Below are 20029 nucleotides of genomic sequence, written 5' to 3'. Positions count from 1 at the left end.
TCGGGAGGCGGGGGGTTGTGTGTGTGAGTGTTGAGACGGATCTTTCCGTCGCTTCCCGGTGCGGCTGTGCGTAGCTTGCTGCTCTGTGAATTTACGACGTCGACTCGTCCATGAGAACGCTGCTCTGGTCGTACCGTTCGGTGGGAAGATCCGAGTCTAGACTATGTTGGGACCGAAACGCATCGGCGGAAACGTCGAGGCTCATTTCGGCGGCGGTGGCAGTCGACGTGTCTTCTCTCGCGGTCGCTCCGTCATGTGCCGAGCCGTGTCGGGAAGGAGGCGTTGCCGACACGACAGGCGATTCGAGGATGGTCTCCAAATCCTCACCTGGTCGTTGTGCGAATGTGTCGAGCTGACGATGCTTACCTTTGCCCTTGGCCTCGCCTTGTTGCTGTTCTGACTGCGAATGCTTGCCCAGCCTGCCCAAGGGGTCATACTTGCTGAACTTGTTCACCCCATAATGCACTTTTTCCTCCAGCACGAAATCGAGTAGCTCCGTAGCATACGCATCGCGCGGATTGATCGACAGCGCCTCGTGATAGTGCTGGATGGCATCGTCCAGCTCGCCCTGCTTGTGCGCCAGCATCGCCAGCCCCAGATGCGCCTGATAGCTGTGCGGATCCAACTCGACCACGCTCTCCAACGCGCGCCTCGCCTCGACGTCCCTTGCGCCCATTCGCATCAGCGCCAGTCCCAGATTCAAGTAGCACGCCGTCCAGCTCGCTGCCGGATGCTGCGTCTCTTTCGCCATCTCGATCGCACTGCCGAACAACTCGGCTGCACCCTCCAAGTCACCTGTCTGCAACGCGACGACACCACGCTCGTTGGCGAGCAGCGGGTCGTGCGCCCAGATGCTCGCAGCGCCCTCGAGCGACAGCCGCGCCAGCGACAGGTTGTCCTGATGCAGGTGCTCCATACCCACGAACAGCTTGGGCAGGTGCGACTGCGGGAACAGGCGCGCGGCCGTCGAGTACGCAATGATTGCTTGGTCGCTCTCGCCCTCCATGGCAAATGTGTGTCCAAACGCAATCCAGCCTGGCGCAAACCGCGGATCCAACAGACTCGCTTTGCTGTAGTACCGCCTCGCCTCGGCCCACCGGCGCGTCGTTGCATACCACGTGCCCACGGCGTACCACGACACGGCAGCCTCCGGCTGCAGCTCGGTTAGCCTATGCGCCAGCATGAACAGCGCGGGCCGCAGGTTGCGCAGGTGATACGTACATGCAATATGGATCGGCAGCGCTGCTGCGTGGTCTGCGCACAGCTCGAGCACCCGGCTGGTGACAACAAACGCATCCGCAAACCGCAATCGCGAGAACAGCTCGTCCGCCAACCCGCACAGCACATCCGCGTCCTCCCCTAACCCATATTCCTCCACCAACCTCCGCCGCGCCACCGCCGTCGTCTCGACCAGCCTTTCCCCCCGCTTCGACAGCTGAGTCGTATACAGCAGCCTCACCATCTCGAAATCCGCCTCCGCCCCCTCCTCCGCCTCCTCGCCCGCGCCTGCCTGCGCAGCGTACTCCAAGCCCTGCACGAATGCCCACTGCTCCTGCACGCCTAGCATCTCGCCGCCGATGAGTGCACTAAATGCTTCGTAGTTTTTGACATCGAGCGCGAGGGCTGCCATAAATGCATCGCGCGCGCGGGGGAGGTCTTCCAGCCGCAGGTGTATTTGCCCACGCAGGTAGGCTACGGAGGAACCGAGCTTGATTCCGCCGTCGTTGGACGGGCGTTTGTTGCTCGCCGAGGTGCCCCAGTGCTCCGTTTCGCCCAGCAGGTCGAGCGCTTCGTGGTACTTGGCTAGACGGACTTGGCACTGCGCAGCGAGGTACCGACATGCGAGACTGTGGTTAACGAGGATCGGCCCGTGAGCGGGCGCAACGCTGCTGTTCTTGACCTGGTCTACGTCGGCTTGCAGGTCGACTCCGGTCTGCGTGCTTTGTTTCGTCCCATGCCGCCGCGCAGGAGCTTCTTTGAATACAACGGAACCTTCCTGCTCGTTATCGTTATCGATTGATGCATCTTTGAGGAACTCTTCGTCCGACTCGGCGTCTCTGCCACTGCTCTCGGTTTGTGACGAACCAGTGCCGGTAGCGGTGACATTGAAATCGCGCTTCTTGCGCTTACCCGTCGTGGACGAGGTAGCCGAATACATGCTGTCCTTGGTCGTCGACCGGGCCATGATACTCGCAGGCAGGATCGACGCCGACCGTGTGCGCTGCAACACCTCCTGCAACGCGTCTTCGTCCTCCTGCACGTTGTCTGACGGTAGAAACCCTTCTGCACCCGTCTGCTTTGCCGAGTAATGCGCCGTTTCGCCGTTTCCCGCCGATGCAGTAGTTACCGCTGTCGCACCTCGCGATCGAGACGTACCGGTTCGAAGTGGCGATGTGAGAAGCTGCTCAGCTCGAGCGTACTGGTGCGTGTAGAAATAGCACTGGGCGAGGTGGTAGGCATCGTTGAAGGCCGCTGCTGTGGTTTCGAGAGCCAACACCTTGGAGCCCCAAAAGATGGCAGTATCGTACAGATGCTGCTGCATCGCATCCTGGCGCCACCTGCGGAGGCGGGTCAGTGTCGAATCTGCTTCATCATGGTCGAGTGAGATGTCGTCTGCGTCGTCGCCCGAATCGAGAGCTAGGCCGGCTGGTTCCGCGTAAGCTGGCTGCGAGGAAGAAGACGGCGCAGCAGCGTCCTTCTCGGCTTCGACGTCTGAAGATGCAGCGACTCCATTGTATCCAAGCGGATCGGAGTGCAAGTGATCCTCTGCCGGCTGAGACGACTGTACAACATTACCAAAGTTGGCGTGACTACTGAGCCGTGACTTGGCCGCCGATCGACGCTTCGGCAGCGCAAGCTGGGCTCCGAGGCCACTCAAGTCTTCATCAGCGATCGAGTCGAGCTTCTGGTGGTGATGTGGAAACGATGTTCGAGAATGGATGCGCTGGCGTTTGGATGAAGTTGGCGAGCTGGCAAAATTAGGTCTAGCTGATTTGACGACCCTGGATAGCGCGGGGCTCAAGTCGAGCAGACCGCTGTTGTTGGCATCGTCGTCGTTGCGGACTACGCTGAGACTGCCGTCCGGGTTGAACGTGCCGGAGGCGTAGGGCTGCGCGAGGTTATTGTTGGCGGTGACCGGCGTATGAGGGGATGGAGGAGCAGACCGAGAACCTGAAGGACCAGCGAAGGCCAGCTTTGTAATTTGACGTGGTTTCGGACTGTGGAAGGGGAATCCCGGGCTAGAAGGTGTACCTGCTGGCACCATTGCCGTGCTAGGAAAGGATAGAAAAGAGGATCGAGATGATGTGTGAGGAGAGGAAGCATGCGAGGACGAGGTGCGTCTTGAATGTTGCTGTGTTGATCTTTCCCTAAACGCGACTTTTTCAGCAGCAGCAGGAGAAGGACGCATTTGCGGCTTAACATTTTCCTGCGAATCTGCCTCCACATCCACCGCTATGAAAGGCACATCGGATCCGCCGACACGCGCGCTGTTGCCACGGTGACGGATAGAGAGTATGAGTCGCAGCTTTGTGCGGTCCCCGGGGTTCTCTCTCTCTCTCTTTCTCTCTCTCTCTCTCCCTCTTCCCACCGATGCCACTGCTATCCTAATCCTAATCACTCGGCATCGCAGTATGCAGACGGCGCCTCTTGACGACATCACAAAGCAACAGCAATCAGCCCTCTCCACCTGCATACCGGAAGACAGCACCGACCCGGACTCTATCACAGTCACACTCGCCAAGCCGCGGCTGCAACCGGTCGACCAATCCATCGCATCCTCCTCTACTTTGAGTCCAATCCAGACGCTACCAGCGCCATCGGCGCTCTTCGAAGGACAAAGGCAAGAGCCACTCGCCAACAGCATCATCTCGCTTCTTGACTTACCCAAGTAGAGCTTGTTGGCTAACATGTCGTCACACGAGGAAAGGCATGCGCCGAGAACATCAGCCAAGGGGAATAATGAGGCCATTCCGACGGTCTCGGCGACGGGTATGCCGAGGATCATCCCACGTCACAAGGACAAGCGCACCTCTTCCGAACAGGAGAGTTTTGACGAGAAAGAAGGATCTCCGCCCTCAGAGCTGGCACACCATTCGGATGCTTACGACTCGGACGACGCCATCTCAGAAGACGAGGAGGAAGAGGAGAAAGAGCAATCGAAGCCATCGTACCCTCCAACAGGATCGCTGACCCTTGCCGCATTTAACCCATACTCGGCGATCCCGCTCTCGCGCCGACTAGCGCTTATCTCTGGTTCGATTTTCATCAATCTCGGTCTACCCTTCCTCAACGGTGTCATGCTCGGCTTCGGCGAGATCTTTGCTCGAGTCATCGTGGCTCCTGCTTTGGGAATCACAGGTGTCGGATGGGCAGGCGACACAGCCAGAGCAGTCGCCAACTGGAATAACTGGGGCAAGGGGCGGTCATCGTTGCCTGCCGAAAAGCGTTGGGGTCGAGAGACAGCGCATTATGGTCATCAGCAGCAGCAAGTGGGTGACTTTGACGATTGGTCGGCTGCCAACGATGGTTGCGCAGCATCTCATATCGAGTTGTGAGCCTTCGACGCATGTATCATACCATCGCAATCTACCTGTGAACTTCATCGGCGACCGCGATTTTTTGCTACTAGAATTGTGTTAGGTTGACGGAAGCTCGGCAATGAAGCATGTTGATGATGGCTCGAGCGGGACAAAACGAATTGCCGGATTGCACCATCCTGTGCTTATGCCTTTCCGTTCGATACCACAATCTTCTTCTCTCACATTACCACCGCCACCGCCACGAACAACAAGAACGAACATCATGTCTGGCCCTCTGGTATTGATCACGGGCATCACTGGCTTCCTCTCGGCACACGTGCTCGACGCCGTACTCGCTTCCCCTGCCAACTACAAGGTACGAGGCACGCTCAGGTCGGTCAACAAGAAGGACGAGATCCTGGCTCGCCTCAGTGAACAGGACCGCAAGAGGGTGGAATTCGTCGAGGTCGCCGACACGGCCACTTCGGATCTGCTCCCCGCCGTTCGAGGCGTCGAGATCATCCACCACGTTGCTTCACCCTACCAACTCAACGTGCAAGACGCCGAACGCGATCTGCTCATCCCCGCCGTCGAGGGCACCTTGAATCTGCTGCGTTTCGCCAAGCACGAGAAGAGTGTGAAGAAGATCGTCATTACTTCCTCCTTTGCTGCCGTGACGAGCTTCAAGGAGGGAGGCCCTAATCGTCCCGGCTTCGTGTACACCGCCGAACACTGGAACCCGTCTAGCTACGAGGATGCTATCGAAGCGGGCGGTGCCGGTGCGTTCTCGTACTCTGTCAGCAAGAAGCTGGCCGAACAGGCGGCGTGGGACTATGTGGCCAACGAAAAGCCAGGGTTTGAAATCGCCTGCATCAACCCGCCCATGATCTACGGTCCGACGCTGCAGCCAGGCGTCAAGCTGTCCAACCTGAACACGTCGAGCAAGACCATCTACAACCTGGTCGCTTCGGCCGATAGCATGCCCGAGGACCGTCTCCCGCTATTCTGTCATGCTCGCGACGTCGGCGATGCGCACGTCGCTGCCACCGAAAAGCCCAACGGCTTGGGCAAGCGATACCTGCTGTGTGGAGGCAAGTTCACTTGGGCGCACGCGGTCAAGTTTATCTCTGAGCAGTACCCCAACTTGCAGGATCGTCTGCCCAAAGGGTGGAAGGAGGCCAGCGCCAACTTGAGGGATCTGGACTCGATTGCTACGCTCGACACCAAACCTGCCGAGACTGTGCTGGGGATCCAGTTCAAGGACTGGCAGACCACTCTCAAGCAGTCGCTCGACAGCTTGCTCGAGCTCGAGAAGCGACCCGACTGGAAGAACTGAGCATGTGCTGTGTAGGGAACATGACGTTCCGTTCACACCGAGCTTTCCATCAGAGGCAGAAGGAATAGAACAACATTATTGCCGTTGGATATTGTCGATGTTGGTTGTGAGCATGAATCAATGGGTGAGAGACCCAACCGCCTTCACCAGCGGAATTGTCGATGTTTTTGTGCTACTTCACTTTCTGTCAGATTGAAACGGCTGCTTCTGGTTAGTACACCTGACTACCTGACACAGCATTCTCCTATAAGGGTCCTAACCAGTGTCAGAGCGGCACCACTGAAGCCTATTCCGCGGCGCTTGGCACCGAGCTGGCACCGTCGATGAACCGGCCCGAGCCTTGATCGATAGGAATAGGAGGTGAGCAGCTGTGCCTTTGAGAGGTTCATGCCGGTGTGTCCATGGAGATGAGTGGTGGTTACCACCGAATAATCAAGATAACCAAAGCACGGCGTGGTGTTTTTCTTCCAGATGCCGCGGTGATGAGCTATCCCTCGGAATCCTGTCTCTGTCTTTGCTATCCGCATTGCGATGTTAAAAACGAATTTGAAACCAAAAAAAGCGGCACAAAGCGCCACGTTGTCCTTCCCTTTTCTTCTATGGCGCTGAGTAGACTCCCTCCACTCCTAAAGCAAAGCAAAGCAAGCACGGCAAAAAACAGTCACAAACAACATTCCCGTTGCTCGCGCCTACTGCCGACATTCGCTTGCTGATGTTGTGCCGATTTGTGCCTGTCGTGGCTTACCACTCTTTCGGTCTTGCAGCACTCCCACACCTTGAGCTTCGTTCTGCGCATGAAACCCTGTGCTAGACTGCCGACCAAGTTATGCTTGTGATTCGTGCTTTGTGCAAGCCTTTTAAACTTTAGCCTGTGGTGTCGTCCACCAACCTCACCCTCACTCTCACCACAACCTCCTTCTCATCCTGCCCATCCGCGACCCCCTTTCGACGTGTCGCATTTTCGGAGGAATCGTCGCTTGTCCAGGAAAATTTTGGGCAGCATGGAGCAGGCTACCACTCCAGCTGCAGTGCCAGCCCCGCCCATCACCCATGCAGCTGTCAACGAGCGAGAATCGGGTGCAGTCGGCACCGACGCCCACACCACCCACGCTGCATCCTCGGTGACCAACGGCGAAGGCCAAGTCTCATCCAACGACTCATCCGACCAGTCGTCTCCTGAAATGCCGCCCGTCGAACGCACAAAGAGCGGTCGAGGCAGCGTCCCTTTCACCTCCCTCGACCCTCAGGGCGTTGCCGAGCTCACCCGTCGTCTCACTCAACAGTCCCTCGTCACGCGCACCCGCACCAGCGATGGAGGCGAAGCGGCTGTCGGATTCGATCCCTTCGACAAGAATGGCAAGTTCGAGCTCGAGCGCTTCCTTCGCCATGTCATGGATCAGGTGCACGGCGCAGGCAACGAGACCAGACAGATGGGCCTCGTCTGGCAAAACCTCACCGTCACAGGCCTGGGCACTGGCTATGCGCTCGGAGACACCGTAGGCTCACTGCCTCTCAAACCCTACGAGGCCGCCAAGAACATCAAGTCCCTCCTTCATCCGCCCGTCAAGACCATTATCGACAATTTCGAAGGCTGCGTCAAGCCAGGCGAGATGCTCCTTGTGCTCGGCCGACCAGGTGCAGGATGCACTTCTTTCCTCAAGACGCTCGCCTCTTACAGAGATGGCTTCAAGGACATCACCGGAACGCTGCTCTACCAGGGCATGGACCACACCGTCATCGACAAACGCCTCCGCGGCGATGTCGTCTACTGCCAGGAGGACGACATTCATTTCCCCACCCTTACTGTATACCAGACACTCGCCTTTGCTGTCGCCACTCGCGCTCCTCAAGCCCGTCGCCGCCTTCACCTCCTCGAAAGCGAAAACACCACCACCCGCGACGGCTACATCAAGACGCTTGTCGAAGTCCTCGCCACAATCCTCGGCCTGAGACACACCTACAACACCAAAGTGGGCAACGACTTTGTTCGCGGTGTCTCAGGAGGTGAGAGGAAACGTGTCAGTGTAGCAGAGACCTTGGCTTCCAGAGCTAAGGTCGTTCTCTTTGACAATTCGAGTCGAGGTCTCGATTCCAGCACTGCCCTTGAGTTTGTCAAGTCGCTGCGTATCTCGACCGACATTGCCAATTCCACCACCGTCGCCTCCATCTACCAGGCCGGTGAGGGTTTGACCCAACTCTTCGATAAAGTGCTCGTCATCAATGAGGGCCGACAGGTCTACTTTGGTCCCACCTCGGAGGCTCCCGATTATTTCAAAGAGATGGGCTACATCCCCCAGGAACGTCAGACCACCGCAGACTACCTCGTCGCGTGTACCGATGCGCACGGGCGAAAGCTCCGTGAAGGGTACGAGAAGCGCGCGCCTCGTACCGCCGACGAGATGGCCCGCTACTGGCAGAACTCGCCTCAAGGTCGCAAGAATCACGAAGAGGTGCAGGCCTACCTCAAGGAACTCGAATCCAACGTCGACGATGAGGCCGTCAAGCGCTACAAGGCCTTGGCACGCGAGGACAAGGCGAAAAGGACGCGCAAGGGAAGCGCCTACATTATCTCTCTTCCCATGCAGATCCGCCTCGCCATCAAGCGACGTGCCCAGATCACGTGGGGCGACATCCTCACACAGGTCATCATCGCCATGGCGTCGCTCTTCCAAGCGCTCATCATCGGTTCCGTCTTTCTGTTGATGCCCAAGAACACCTCGGGCTTCTTCTCGCGAGGCGGTGTGATCTTCTTTGCTCTGCTCTACAACTCGTTTACCGCCATGTCTGAGATCACTGCAGGTTACGCACAGAGGCCCATCGTCATTCGTCATAGGCGGTTTGCTATGATTCACCCTTTCAGCGACGCACTCGCGAATACGCTGCTCGACATGCCCATCCGCCTCATGACGCTCACTGTGTTCGACATTGTGCTCTACTTTATGGTCGGCCTTCAGTACACTGCGGGTCAGTTTTTCGTCTTTTACAGCACCACAGCCCTGATCACATTCACCATGGTCGCCTTTTTCCGCATGCTGGCCGCAGCGACCAAGTCTGAGTCGCTCGCCACCATGATTGGTGGTCTCGCGGTGATCGACCTCGCGCTCTACGCTGGATATGTGATTCCCCGACCTTCGATGGTGGTGTGGTGGAAATGGCTCTCGTACTGCAATCCGGTCGCGTTCGCCTTCGAGATTCTCCTCACCAACGAGTTCAGGACGCTCAATGTTCCTTGTGCCGACTTCATCCCGTCAGGTCAGGCGTATGACAACGTCTCAGACCAGTACAAGACCTGCCCCGTCGCTTCGGCACGACCTGGACAGAATATCGTGATCGGCTCCGAGTATCTGGAACAGTCCTTCGGCTACAAGTGGTCTCATGCCGGACGCAACGCCGGTATCATTTTTGCGTTCTGGTTCTTCTTCCTGTTCGTGTACAGCGTTGCATCCGAGTTCCAGAAGGACCCCAGCGCATCCGGTGGAGTCATGGTGTACAAACGCGGTGCTGCGCCCAAGGAGGTCGTAGAGGCTGCCAAAGCGTCCGGCGACGTGGAAGCTGGTGACGCTGCCGCTACCACTCCCGCCGCCGGTGCCGAGAGCGAGCAGATCGAGCAGTCGGACAAAGCTGTCGGCAAGCTCGAGTCGTCGACGTCCGTATTCGCATGGAAGAACGTCAACTACGATGTGCTGATCAAGGGCAACCCGCGACGCCTTCTGTCGGACGTGTCTGGCTTCGTCGCCCCGGGCAAAATGACGGCGCTGATGGGCGAGTCCGGAGCAGGCAAGACGACTCTGCTGAACGTCCTGGCGCAACGTACCGATACAGGCGTCGTCAAGGGCATCTTCAGCGTCAACGGTGCTCCTCTGCCCAAATCGTTCCAGTCCAACACGGGCTACTGTCAACAGCAGGACGTCCACCTAGGCACGCAGACTGTGCGAGAGGCTTTGCAATTCTCTGCCTTGCTCCGCCAGCCTCGCGAAACACCCAAAGAGGAGAAGCTGGCTTACGTGGAGAACGTTATCTCGATGCTCGAGATGGAGTCGTGGGCCGAAGCGCTTGTGGGAGAAGTGGGCATGGGTCTCAACGTCGAGCAGCGCAAGCGTCTCACCATCGGAGTCGAGCTGGCCTCCAAGCCTAAATTGCTGTTGTTTTTGGATGAGCCGACTTCGGGGTTGGACGCCATGGCAGCATGGAGTATTGTGCGCTTCCTTCGAAAGCTCGCCGAGGCCGGGCAGGCGATTCTGTGCACCATCCACCAACCGTCTGGCGAGCTCTTCAACCAGTTTGACCGTCTTCTGCTGCTGCAAAAGGGAGGCAAAACCGTCTTCTTTGGTGATATCGGATCCAACTCGCAGAAGCTGATCAATTACTTTGGCGATCGCGCCGACAAGCGTTGCGGCGAAAACGATAACCCTGCCGAGTACATTCTCGACGTGATTGGCGCGGGTGCGACGGCGACCTCGGACCAGGATTGGCACCAGCTGTTCCGCGAGTCGCATTTGTACACCGACATGATGAAGCAGATCGAGCAGATCGACGCTTCGGCAGCGAACCACCACGCCACCGCCGAGGAAGAGGCCATGGGACAGCGCGAGTACGCCGAACCGCTCAGCGTGCAGGTGGGGCAGGTGATGCGCCGAGCGTTCACCCACTACTGGCGAGACACAACGTACATCATGTCGAAGCTGATGCTCAACATCATCGCCGGTCTGTTCATTGGATCTTCGTTCTGGAATCAGGGTCGCGACGAAACGTCTGCTTCGATGCAAAACAAGATTTTCGCCATCTTCATGGCGCTCGTGCTGTCGACGTCGCTGTCGCAGCAGCTGCAACCAGTGTTTATCCAGTTCCGCGCGCTGTACGAGGTGCGAGAAAGACCTAGCAAGATGTACAGCTGGCCCGTGGCGGTGGCGTCTGCGCTGGTGGTCGAGGTCCCTTGGAACTTGTTGGGAGGAACGCTGTTCTGGGCGCCGTGGTACTTCATGACGAGGTTCCCTTCGGGCAAAACGGCGGTGCTGGTGTGGGGATACTACATGCTCTTCCAGATCTACTACCAGACGTTTGCCGCTGCCATCGCGGCCATGTCTCCTAACCCGATGATTGCGTCGATCCTCTTTTCGACGTTCTTCTCGTTCGTTATTGTGTTCTGCGGAGTGGTGCAGCCGCCGCCGTTGCTGCCGTACTTCTGGCGCTCGTGGATGTTTGTCGCTTCGCCCTTTACGTATCTGTTGGAAGGAATGCTGGGAGCAGTTCTCAACGACAAACCCGTCCGCTGCGGTGCCAACGAGTACAACACCATCAACCCTCCGCCCGGCCAGACGTGTGCACAGTACCTCGGCAACTTTGTCACCACTCTCGACGGACCCAACCTCGGCTCAGGTTACTACATCGACGGCGCCAACGGCTCGTGCAATTACTGCAGGTACCGCGTGGGCAACGACTACCTGCGCTCCATCTCGCTCAGCGCCGCGCACCGCTACCGCAACCTCGGTATCATCTGCATCTACATTGTGTTCAACATTGCGCTCTGCTTTGCGCTCTTCTACCTCTTCCGCATCTTCCGCTTGTCCAACTTCAAGAAGAGCACCAACAGCAGCAGCACTAAGAAAACAACCAAGAAGGCGGTCGAGGAGGAGCAGCCCGAGTCGGAAAAGTCGACGACTGGTGATGCTGCTCAAGTGGCCGCTTCGAAGGCAAACGCGGGTGGCGAAAAGGTGGCTGAGGAGGTCAGCGCTACTTCGGCCGCTGCGAAGGGTGCTGGACATCAAGATGCCAGCGAAGCCTCCGTTCCTGCTTCCAACTTGTTTGGTGGGTTCGGGCAGGCAAGTGTGCAAGATACTCAGGCCAAGGTCTAGTCTCGTCGAGTTAGTTTGATCACCTCACCACTCATATCTGTACCTTCTATTGCTCCGTCAGAAGCTTTTGATCCTGGCAATGCTACCTATAATATACGTACTGCGCCGTCCGATCAGAGTGAACACGATATTGATGGAACGATGCCGATTCTCGGCCGAAATACAAGCTCGATGTTAAATCGATGCGACTGAGCTTAGTCCTCGCCATTTTCAGCTCGAAATGCGGAATACAAGCGGCTTGATCCTCTCGAACCTGCTTTCCTCTCAACCACATCCAGCCGACCCCTACGACATTTTCGACGTTGTACATCTACAACGTCCTTGGACCGCGTTTGCTGCCTCGTGGTTCTCTCTTCTTCTCTTTCTCGGGTAGCTATTCCGCTTGAGCGTTCCCTTCCCCGCTCCTTTCCCACTTTTGCTCTCAACTCCCACAGCCTCTGCAAGTGCTCGGTTGGCCACACGCCGTGCTTGAGAATTGCATTTTGTTCCTTGTCGTGATCCTGTGCTTCTGGTGCCACTGGGTTGTATCTTGGGCATCTGAGAGAGACGAGCGAATATACAGCATCATCGTCATCAATCTTGCTTCCCTTGGTTGATTCGGATCGTTGCTACGTACTCGTCCTCATTCCAATCCTAACTCCGGTCTTCGAATTTGTGGCTGGTCTTCTTATCGTTGCCGTCTCTGCCTTTGCGTTGAAAGGCAACCGTATTGAGACATGTACGGTGCTCCTCAGCCAGGGTTTGGCGCACCTCCTCCTGCTCCTCCGCAGTATGGCTACCCGCCACAGCAACCTCCGTCCGCCCTCCCCGACATTAGCACCGATCCGGCAGCTTTTGCGTCCATGTACAATTCGCACCTCAAGGCGCTCACGTTCAACTCGAAACCCATCATCACCAACCTCACCGTCATTGCCCACGACCATGCCGCTCGCATGTCGGCCGTGGTAGCCAAAGCGATCGACGACCACATCATGCAATCGCATCCCTCGATCCGCCTGCCTGCGCTCTACACGCTCGACTCCATCTCGAAAAACATCGGTCATCCATACACGCAGCTCTGGTCGGCCCGCATTGTGCCCATCTTTCTCGAATCGTATCGTCTCGTGGATCAGCCGACAAAGCTGCGCATGGAGGAGCTACTGGCGACGTGGAAGACGGCTGGACCCGGTGCGCGTGCCTTGTTCGGAGACAATGCCCAGTGGAGTATTGAACGGGCACTGTTTGGCAGTCAGGGCATGCCTCAACCGCATGCTGCTCCCGCTGCAGCAGCTGTGACGGATCCCAGGGCGAATGCAGCCCGGTCCAAATCGAAAGCCATCGAAAACATCGACAAGCTCCTTGCTGTCGATGGCCAATCTTTGGCCGCCAACCCTTCCGACCAGTCTCTGCACGAACGCGTCGACTCGCTGGCTCAGCTCAAGCAGGTCATCCTCACCGCTGATCTTTCCACTGAAGAGATGGCGCAGATCCACGCTCAGCTCGACAGCCTCTCAGCGGCTGCACAGCGGTCTAATCCAAGCGGTCACGCTGCGGCCATGCACGGCCAGCCTCTTCCCCCGCAGATCAGCGCACCAACACCGGCACCTGCACCGGCAGCAGCGGTGCCACAAGACCTCTCCGGGGCGCTTGCCAACCTTTCCGCCCTCACAGCACCCGCGTCGAATGGCGCCCCGAACAACGCGGCCTCGTCGCTGATCGCCTCTCTCATGCAAGCGGGTCTCTTGCCTGGCTCATCAACACCCTCCACAGCAGCAGCAACTCCTCCACCCGCGGTAGAACGCGACCAGGACGAAGACTACATCGCCGCTATCCTCGCGCTCGACATCAAAACCTCCGGGCCAGATTTCAACCGCGAACCAGCAGCATCGTACGAACTCATCTTGCACAAGCACTTGCCGCTTCAGTGTCGGCAGTGTGCCAACCGCTATCCGACGGGCAACAAGGGCCAGGGGCGCATGGACGACCACCTCGACTGGCACTTTACGCAGAACCGAAGGGCGAAAGACTCGGCAGCGCGCGGGCAGTCGCGCTCTTGGTTCGATCGGCTGGAGAGCTTCATCCGTGGAGGCTTTGACGATGCCGCACCCGCCTCCAAAGGTGGTGCTGCAAGTGGCGGTGCCGGTGGGGAGAGAGATGGCAAGGCCGGTCTGTCCGCAGCGCAGGAGAAAGCGCTCAAGGAGAAATTCGCAAAGTCCTTTGTCGTTGCGCCGACCGATGCCGAGCTGGCGAGCAAGCCGTGTCCCATCTGCAAGGAGGCGTTCAAGTCGCAGTGGAGCGAAGACGAAGAGGAGTGGATCTGGGTGAATGCCATCAAGGTCGAGGGTACACAGGCAGACGGCGCCGTGGGCGGAGTCGTGTACTACCACGCCAGCTGTCACTATTCTGCCAAGAGTCTCACGGATAGCGTCACTGGAGATCGACGCACCGCCAGTGTGGGCGTCAAGAGGCGCAGTGCCAGTCGCACCGCCACGCCGTCGTTGCTAGCCACTGCCGGTGGAAGGAAGAGGAAGTCTGGGATCGATGAGGTGGGCAAGGAAGAGGAACAGGTGCTGGGCAAGGCGGAAGACGGACAGGACGAGGGCGGTCCCCCGTCGAAAAAGTCGGCTTTGTAGGTTTCGGAGTGTGCTACACCGAGGGTGTGGTGAAGGATCTGTTCTTAGAAAAGATGCATCCTTGCATCTGTGCACCCAGGAATCACACTCTCGACTCAAGGAAGCTCGCAACGTCACGAGTGAAGGCAGACAAGACAGATGAAACCCAGACCGTTTCTGTACAAAATGCAATGCAAAACATCGATTGCGAATGAACAAAGATACAAGTACAACCCAATCCCGCGTCTGAAGAACGAATGAGCTCTAATCCCCTTAATCGACGAGTTTGCGCACTCTCTCAATCACCTCGAGATACGCCGTGGTCGCCGGGCTGTCCGGGTACTCGTCTGTAAAGCTGACACCCAAATCGCAGCTCTTGCCAATCCTCGGATCCAACGGGATGGAGCCCAAAAAGTTCAGCCCGAGCTCGTCGCACAGCGCGCGCGCACCGCCCGTGCTCGGGTAGAAGATCTCGCTATACCCAGTGCAGCTCGGGCACACGAACCCGGCCATATTCTCAACCACGCCCAAGATGGGCACGTTCATCTTGCGACAGAACGAAATTTCCTTGCGTACGTCTTGCAGCGAGACTTCTTGCGGCGTGGTGAGCAGGATCGCGCCCGTGATGCCGGACTCCTTGAGGTACGACACGATCGAGAGATGTTCGTCCGATGTACCGGGTGGAGTGTCGATGAGCATGTAGTCGATCAGCGGTGCTGCGTCAGCTGTAGCGTTTGTTTGATCGCGTAGTTGGTCTTCTTCTTCTTCGTCTTCGAGACCAGCGGTCCAATCAACGTCTTTGAGAAACTGCTTGATGAGACCGTTCTTCTTGGGACCTCTCCAGATAACGGCGGATGAGGCCGAGGGCAGCAGGAAGCCAATACTCATCGCACAAAGGTTGTCCGAGACATAGACGGGCGACCAACCTTGCGAGGTCGAGTGAATGCTTTGTCCGGCCAAGCCGAGAATGGTGGGGATCGAGGGCCCGCAAATGTCGATGTCCATGATAGCCACTTGCTTCTCTACCGCTGCTTCCGCATCCGATTCTGCCGGTGCATGCTTGACCTCCTCTTGTTCGGCTTCCTCCGCTGTTTCTGCTGCATCATAGTCGAAATGCCCCGAGAATCTCGAGCTGAACGCCCACCCCAGTTGCGCAGTAAAAGTGCTCTTGCCCACGCCACCTTTGCCAGACATGATGAGGATCTTGTGTTTGATCCTCGACATGCGCTCCTTGATCACTGGCAGATCTGGGTCGGGTCCTTTGGGCGCGGAAGCACACGCATCTTGGTTAGGGCAGCCAGCGCAGGCGTCTGCTTTGCCCGCTTGCTCGGACTCGGTGCCCGGGCAGTGGGCGGGTGCGTTTTCGGGCACCTGGTCCGGCAGTGCACGTGCAATCGATTCGACCGGCAGCGCTGTGGAGACAAGTGCTGGTGGTGGCGGTTGCTGTACGGCTAGCATCTTGTAGAAGTGTCGCAGATGGTGACGGTGGTGGTGGTGGTGGTGGCGAACAAGAAAGTGACTCGGTAATCCAAATTCGACTCTTTAACTCCGCTCCACAAGCTCTTCTATCAGTGGGGGCTGTAAATGTTTGCCGACATAACAAAGGTAAAAAATCGCTCGCCGCATGATAAGAAGAAAAGCGCTTTCTTCCGATGAGTCATTTTGCAAACGAGACTGCGCTGTGCTGTGCTGTTTCTTTTGCTCGGCTTTACCCCGAGAAGAGTTGCTGTTGCGGAGTGAGCCAATGCGATCCTGCCCTTTTGACGCCACAGTCTCCCTCTACCACTCACCCCCAACATCACCTCTTACACACATCGACGGGCGATCCTTCACGATGCAGTCCGCACCGCTTCCCGCGCCACCGGTGCCCTCCATCGGCGCAGAGGCGTGCAAAAAGGACTACGCGGTCGGCACATCGATCCCCGCCAACCTTCCGCACGCCGTGTCGGTCTCGCTGCCTCTTTGGAGCGACAACATTGACTACGAAGAGGGTCGGCTCACCAATTCCATGGAAACGGGCTACCCTCGTTTCTTCATTCATCGAACCATTCAGCGCCTCGCCAGCTTGCTTTGCAAGAAGTTCGCCAAACCCAATGAGGCATGCATTCTCTTCCCCTCTGCTAAGATTGCTGAACGATGCCGAGACTTTATGCGCGCTCAGTCGGCAAGTGCTACTCCGCTTCCGATCCGCATCGTGCGCTTCTCGATGCTCGAGCATTCGGTCCCCAGCGCTGCCGGCACAGGAGCAGGCGGGGCCAGCTCGAGCACGGCTGAACACGTTTCTGATCAGTTGGATGCTACTCATTTTCAAGCTTCGAGCACCACGGCTCACTACATCTTCATCGTCTTCTTCCCCCAGGACGTATTCCCACTGGCAAAGAGCTACTGGCAACACACGGGCGATGGCATCTCGAGCAGGCAGGCCGAACGATGCCTTTCGCTACTCGAACAGTCCAAGAGCGCCGAGCAGGAGGTGGCGGCAAAGGCTGAGGCCTCTGCCAATGATGCTGCTTCCCCCACTGCCAACGGAGCGTCGCAAGACGACATCTACAAGAAGCCCTCATCGACAGCGTCGGCAGGCAAGCGCTTCTACAACCGCTACACACGCACCAACAGCGCTGCTTCTGGAGTCCTTGCCAACAACGCTTCCACGCCTTCGCCCACCTCTAGTCTGCCTCAGACGCCTTCCAGCAGTGGCATCCTGCAGCGCCCTTCTACCGCAGACACCGACGACGCCGTGTCTTCAGCCCTCTCTGCAAGCGTCTCGAGCCGCTCTGGCGTCCATGCCGCCACCACTGCGCGTTCCTCCTCCGCCTCTGCTACGCCGCTCGAACAGGGAGATGACCTTGTCACTTACGTCGAGGAACGGTACGGGCGCAACCTCCCGCTTTCGTCGGCCGCGTCTGCGAAACTCGCTCTGCGTCGCCGAATCGCGGGCACCCTGCTGTCGGATCGCAGCGAAGAGTCGGCCACCAAAGCTCCTGGCGACCAGGTCGGTGAGACCGGTAGAACGGGCACTGGCGTAACGGAGGACGACGTTTTCCTCTTTCCTTGTGGAATGAGCGCCATCTTCCACGCTCATCAGGTCGCTATGCGTGCCGCTCCTAAGCTGTTGAACGGTAGCACGTCTGAGCGCCAGGTCGGCAAAAGCATCTGCTTCGGCTTCCCGTATACCGACACACTCAAGATCCTTGAGAAGTTCGGTCCCGGCTGCCACTTTTACGGTCTCGGCGTCGACGACGATCTCAGCTCCCTCGAGCAGCTGCTCCAAGCCCACTCGTCCACTTCGACACCCATCCTCTCGCTGTTCTGCGAATTTCCATCGAATCCGTTGCTGCGATCTCCCAACCTGCCGCGCATCCGCGAGCTCGCAGACCGGTACAACTTGCTGGTGTGCATCGACGAGACGATCGGCAACTTTGTCAATGTCGAAGTGCTGCCCTATGCCGACATGCTCGTCAGCTCGCTGACCAAAGTCTTTTCGGGCGACGCCAATGTCATGGGTGGCAGCCTGGTGCTCAACCCACATGGTCCACACTACCGCACCCTGCGCGAGACGCTGCAGGCGCACTACGAGGACACGTACTTCGACGAAGATGCCGTCTACATGGAACGCAACTCGCGCGACTTTATCCGGCGCATCGTGCGTATCGACAGCAACACCCGTGCAGTCACGCAGATGCTCTGGCGCGAAAAGCTCGGCCTCGGCGCCTACCCGGGTGTGGTCAAGGACCTGTACTACCCCAAGTACCAGACGCGCGAGAACTATGACATCGCACGCCGTAAGAAGGCCTTCACCACCCTGGGCCACATGGATGCGTCTGCGGATGACGATGGACAGGGCGGCTACGGCGGCCTGTTCTCCGTGACCTTCCACAGCGAGGCCGCCAGCTCGGCCTTCTACGACACGCTCCAGTGCGCAAAGGGCCCTAGTCTGGGCACCAACCTCACTCTCGCGTGCCCCTACACCATCCTCGCCCACTACGGCGAACTCGACTGGGCGGCTCAGTACGGCGTAGAGCGCGGCCTGGTCAGGGTCAGCGTAGGGCTCGAGGACGAGGCGTTTTTGCTCAGCATGTTTACGCAGAGCCTCAAGGCTGCTTCCCTCGCTGAATCCGGTTCTGCCGCACAATAGTTCACGCAACCCTTAGGTGTCCTTCCTTAGCCGCTGGTGTATCGAGGAGGTATATTCGTGCCGTGCAGGGTCTACTTTCTACTCGAGCTTGACTTGGAGCTGGTGCTGGTGCTGCTGCTCTTGAGTTTGGGCTTACACTCTTCCCAAGCGTTGTGTTTCAATATCAAGCTCGTTTTCGCATCCGTTGTTGGCTCTGTGCTGTCGCTGCCCGTGGCGATGCAGAGCAGCGTTCCTGAGGCATCGAAGCTACCTGCTGTGATGGGTGCGTCGAATTTGGGATACTGGCGAATGCGTTTCTTGGCGGCAGCATCCCAGACGCTGACCACTGCGTCGCCGCCGAGACTGGCGAATGTCCCGTGTCTGCGCCGCATGAGAGGAAGCGAGAAGATGAGGTCAGTTTTGTACACTTCAGTCGGGAACAAGGGAATAGAAAGGAGAGACGTACTTGGGGTGAAAAGCAACTGCATGAACCGGATAGACCACGTCGTACGGCTTGTCCATCTCCTCGTCAGCTTGCATATCATCCGTAACCGTCTGCCGATGACACTTGAACGCATACTTTAGCGCCTGAACCTTGGAACTCGGATCAAAGAACTCGACCGCGATCCTGCCCTCGATGCTCGATGTCGCATAGCCGTCGCCCGCGGGCATACACCTCACGTCCCTTGCCATGAACTTGAGCGACGACTCCCTTCTCTGATCCGGCTCCCAATCGCGCGCTGCAACGTGCTGCCCTGCTCTCTCGCGATCGATCGCAGAGCGCAGCGGGACCAGATCGTAGACGTACACGTGTCGGCCAGCCATGCCTACGACGAGTCGCGGGGTGCTGTCCCGTGCATGCGGCTTTCCTGGTGTCGATGCTGAGTAGATCGATTCTGTTCCAGCGGCGGGAAAGGGCGGGGAGACGTCCAAGCAGATGACCTTATCCGGCATGTCGAGGCGCTTCAACAGCCCCGCTGCGCTGCTATTGTTGCCTTTGTTGTGCAGAGCCACGTCCCAAAAGCACACGCTGCGGTCCGCGCCGCCCGAGATCAGCATTTGAGTAAAGGGGCACCACCGCAACTTGAGCACCGAGTCGTCGTGTTTGCCCAGAATCAGCGTCTTGCCCGTTGCCAGATCGAGCAGCCGAATGCGTCGATCTACGCTAGCGGACGCAGCCAGAGTGTCGGTCATGAAGCATACGTCCAGTACGGGCGCCTCGTGGGCGAACGTTTGGACTTTGCGGATTGCTTTAGACTCGGCAGACGATGTGGAAGCGACTGAAGCATGATCAATGCGGTAGTGATGAACGTGGTGATCCCAGCTGGAGGCGAGGACATCAGTGGTGGTGGAGGTGGCCGAGGTAGGGGTGGGCGAGAACACGACTGCGGAGACTGTTGCCCGTGGTGGGTCCGGGAAGTGCATGTCCGCTGCCGAAGTTGTGGAAGCTGCTGGGGAAGATCGAGATGATGTCGGCCGCGACATTGCGTTATGATAGAGGGTGATGGTGATGATAGTGAAGGAGAGGAGAGTTGTGTTGTACGACCTTGTTGCTTTTGTGTTGGTCTTTTCTTTTTGGCTGCGACGCGTCTCGGGCAAAAGCTTAATACTGTTAC

At 57.9% G+C, this 20029-nt stretch overlaps 8 protein-coding genes across 8 annotated transcripts; 5 read left to right on the top strand and 3 right to left on the bottom strand.

Moving 5' to 3' along the window:
• Positions 1-91: 91 nt before the first annotated feature.
• EX895_001495 (uncharacterized protein) lies at positions 92-3265 on the bottom strand (the record flags this gene model as incomplete). The annotated part of the gene is made up of 1 exon (XM_029882094.1): positions 92-3265. One exon carries the CDS (start codon positions 3263-3265, stop codon positions 92-94), a length of 3174 nt encoding a protein of 1057 aa, XP_029741695.1.
• A 643-nt stretch (positions 3266-3908) lies between these two features.
• EX895_001494 (uncharacterized protein) lies at positions 3909-4556 on the top strand (the record flags this gene model as incomplete). The annotated part of the gene is made up of 1 exon (XM_029882093.1): positions 3909-4556. The coding sequence occupies one exon, from the start codon at positions 3909-3911 to the stop codon at positions 4554-4556; it is 648 nt and encodes a 215-aa protein (XP_029741694.1).
• Positions 4557-4803: 247 nt separating this feature from the next.
• On the top strand, positions 4804-5856 carry EX895_001493 (uncharacterized protein; the record flags this gene model as incomplete). The annotated part of the gene is made up of 1 exon (XM_029882092.1): positions 4804-5856. One exon carries the CDS (start codon positions 4804-4806, stop codon positions 5854-5856), a length of 1053 nt encoding a protein of 350 aa, XP_029741693.1.
• A 1001-nt stretch (positions 5857-6857) lies between these two features.
• Positions 6858-11708, top strand: EX895_001492 (uncharacterized protein; the record flags this gene model as incomplete). The annotated part of the gene is made up of 1 exon (XM_029882091.1): positions 6858-11708. One exon carries the CDS (start codon positions 6858-6860, stop codon positions 11706-11708), a length of 4851 nt encoding a protein of 1616 aa, XP_029741692.1.
• Positions 11709-12424: 716 nt separating this feature from the next.
• EX895_001491 (uncharacterized protein) lies at positions 12425-14320 on the top strand (the record flags this gene model as incomplete). The annotated part of the gene is made up of 1 exon (XM_029882090.1): positions 12425-14320. One exon carries the CDS (start codon positions 12425-12427, stop codon positions 14318-14320), a length of 1896 nt encoding a protein of 631 aa, XP_029741691.1.
• A 252-nt stretch (positions 14321-14572) lies between these two features.
• EX895_001490 (uncharacterized protein) lies at positions 14573-15757 on the bottom strand (the record flags this gene model as incomplete). Its single annotated transcript, XM_029882089.1, has 1 exon — positions 14573-15757. One exon carries the CDS (start codon positions 15755-15757, stop codon positions 14573-14575), a length of 1185 nt encoding a protein of 394 aa, XP_029741690.1.
• A 376-nt stretch (positions 15758-16133) lies between these two features.
• Positions 16134-18434, top strand: EX895_001489 (uncharacterized protein; the record flags this gene model as incomplete). The annotated part of the gene is made up of 1 exon (XM_029882088.1): positions 16134-18434. The coding sequence occupies one exon, from the start codon at positions 16134-16136 to the stop codon at positions 18432-18434; it is 2301 nt and encodes a 766-aa protein (XP_029741689.1).
• A 71-nt stretch (positions 18435-18505) lies between these two features.
• On the bottom strand, positions 18506-19898 carry EX895_001488 (uncharacterized protein; the record flags this gene model as incomplete). Its single annotated transcript, XM_029882087.1, has 2 exons — positions 18506-18794; positions 18880-19898. 2 exons carry the CDS (start codon positions 19896-19898, stop codon positions 18506-18508), a joined length of 1308 nt encoding a protein of 435 aa, XP_029741688.1.
• Between the last annotated feature and the right edge of the window lie 131 nt (positions 19899-20029).

This window comes from Sporisorium graminicola, chromosome SGRAM_11 (assembly GCF_005498985.1).
Source record: "Sporisorium graminicola strain CBS 10092 chromosome SGRAM_11, whole genome shotgun sequence".
NCBI classification, from domain to species: Eukaryota; Fungi; Basidiomycota; class Ustilaginomycetes; order Ustilaginales; family Ustilaginaceae; genus Sporisorium; species Sporisorium graminicola.
The sequence above is the reverse complement of the archived record's forward strand: the minus strand, read 5'-3'. Positions and strand labels throughout refer to the sequence as shown.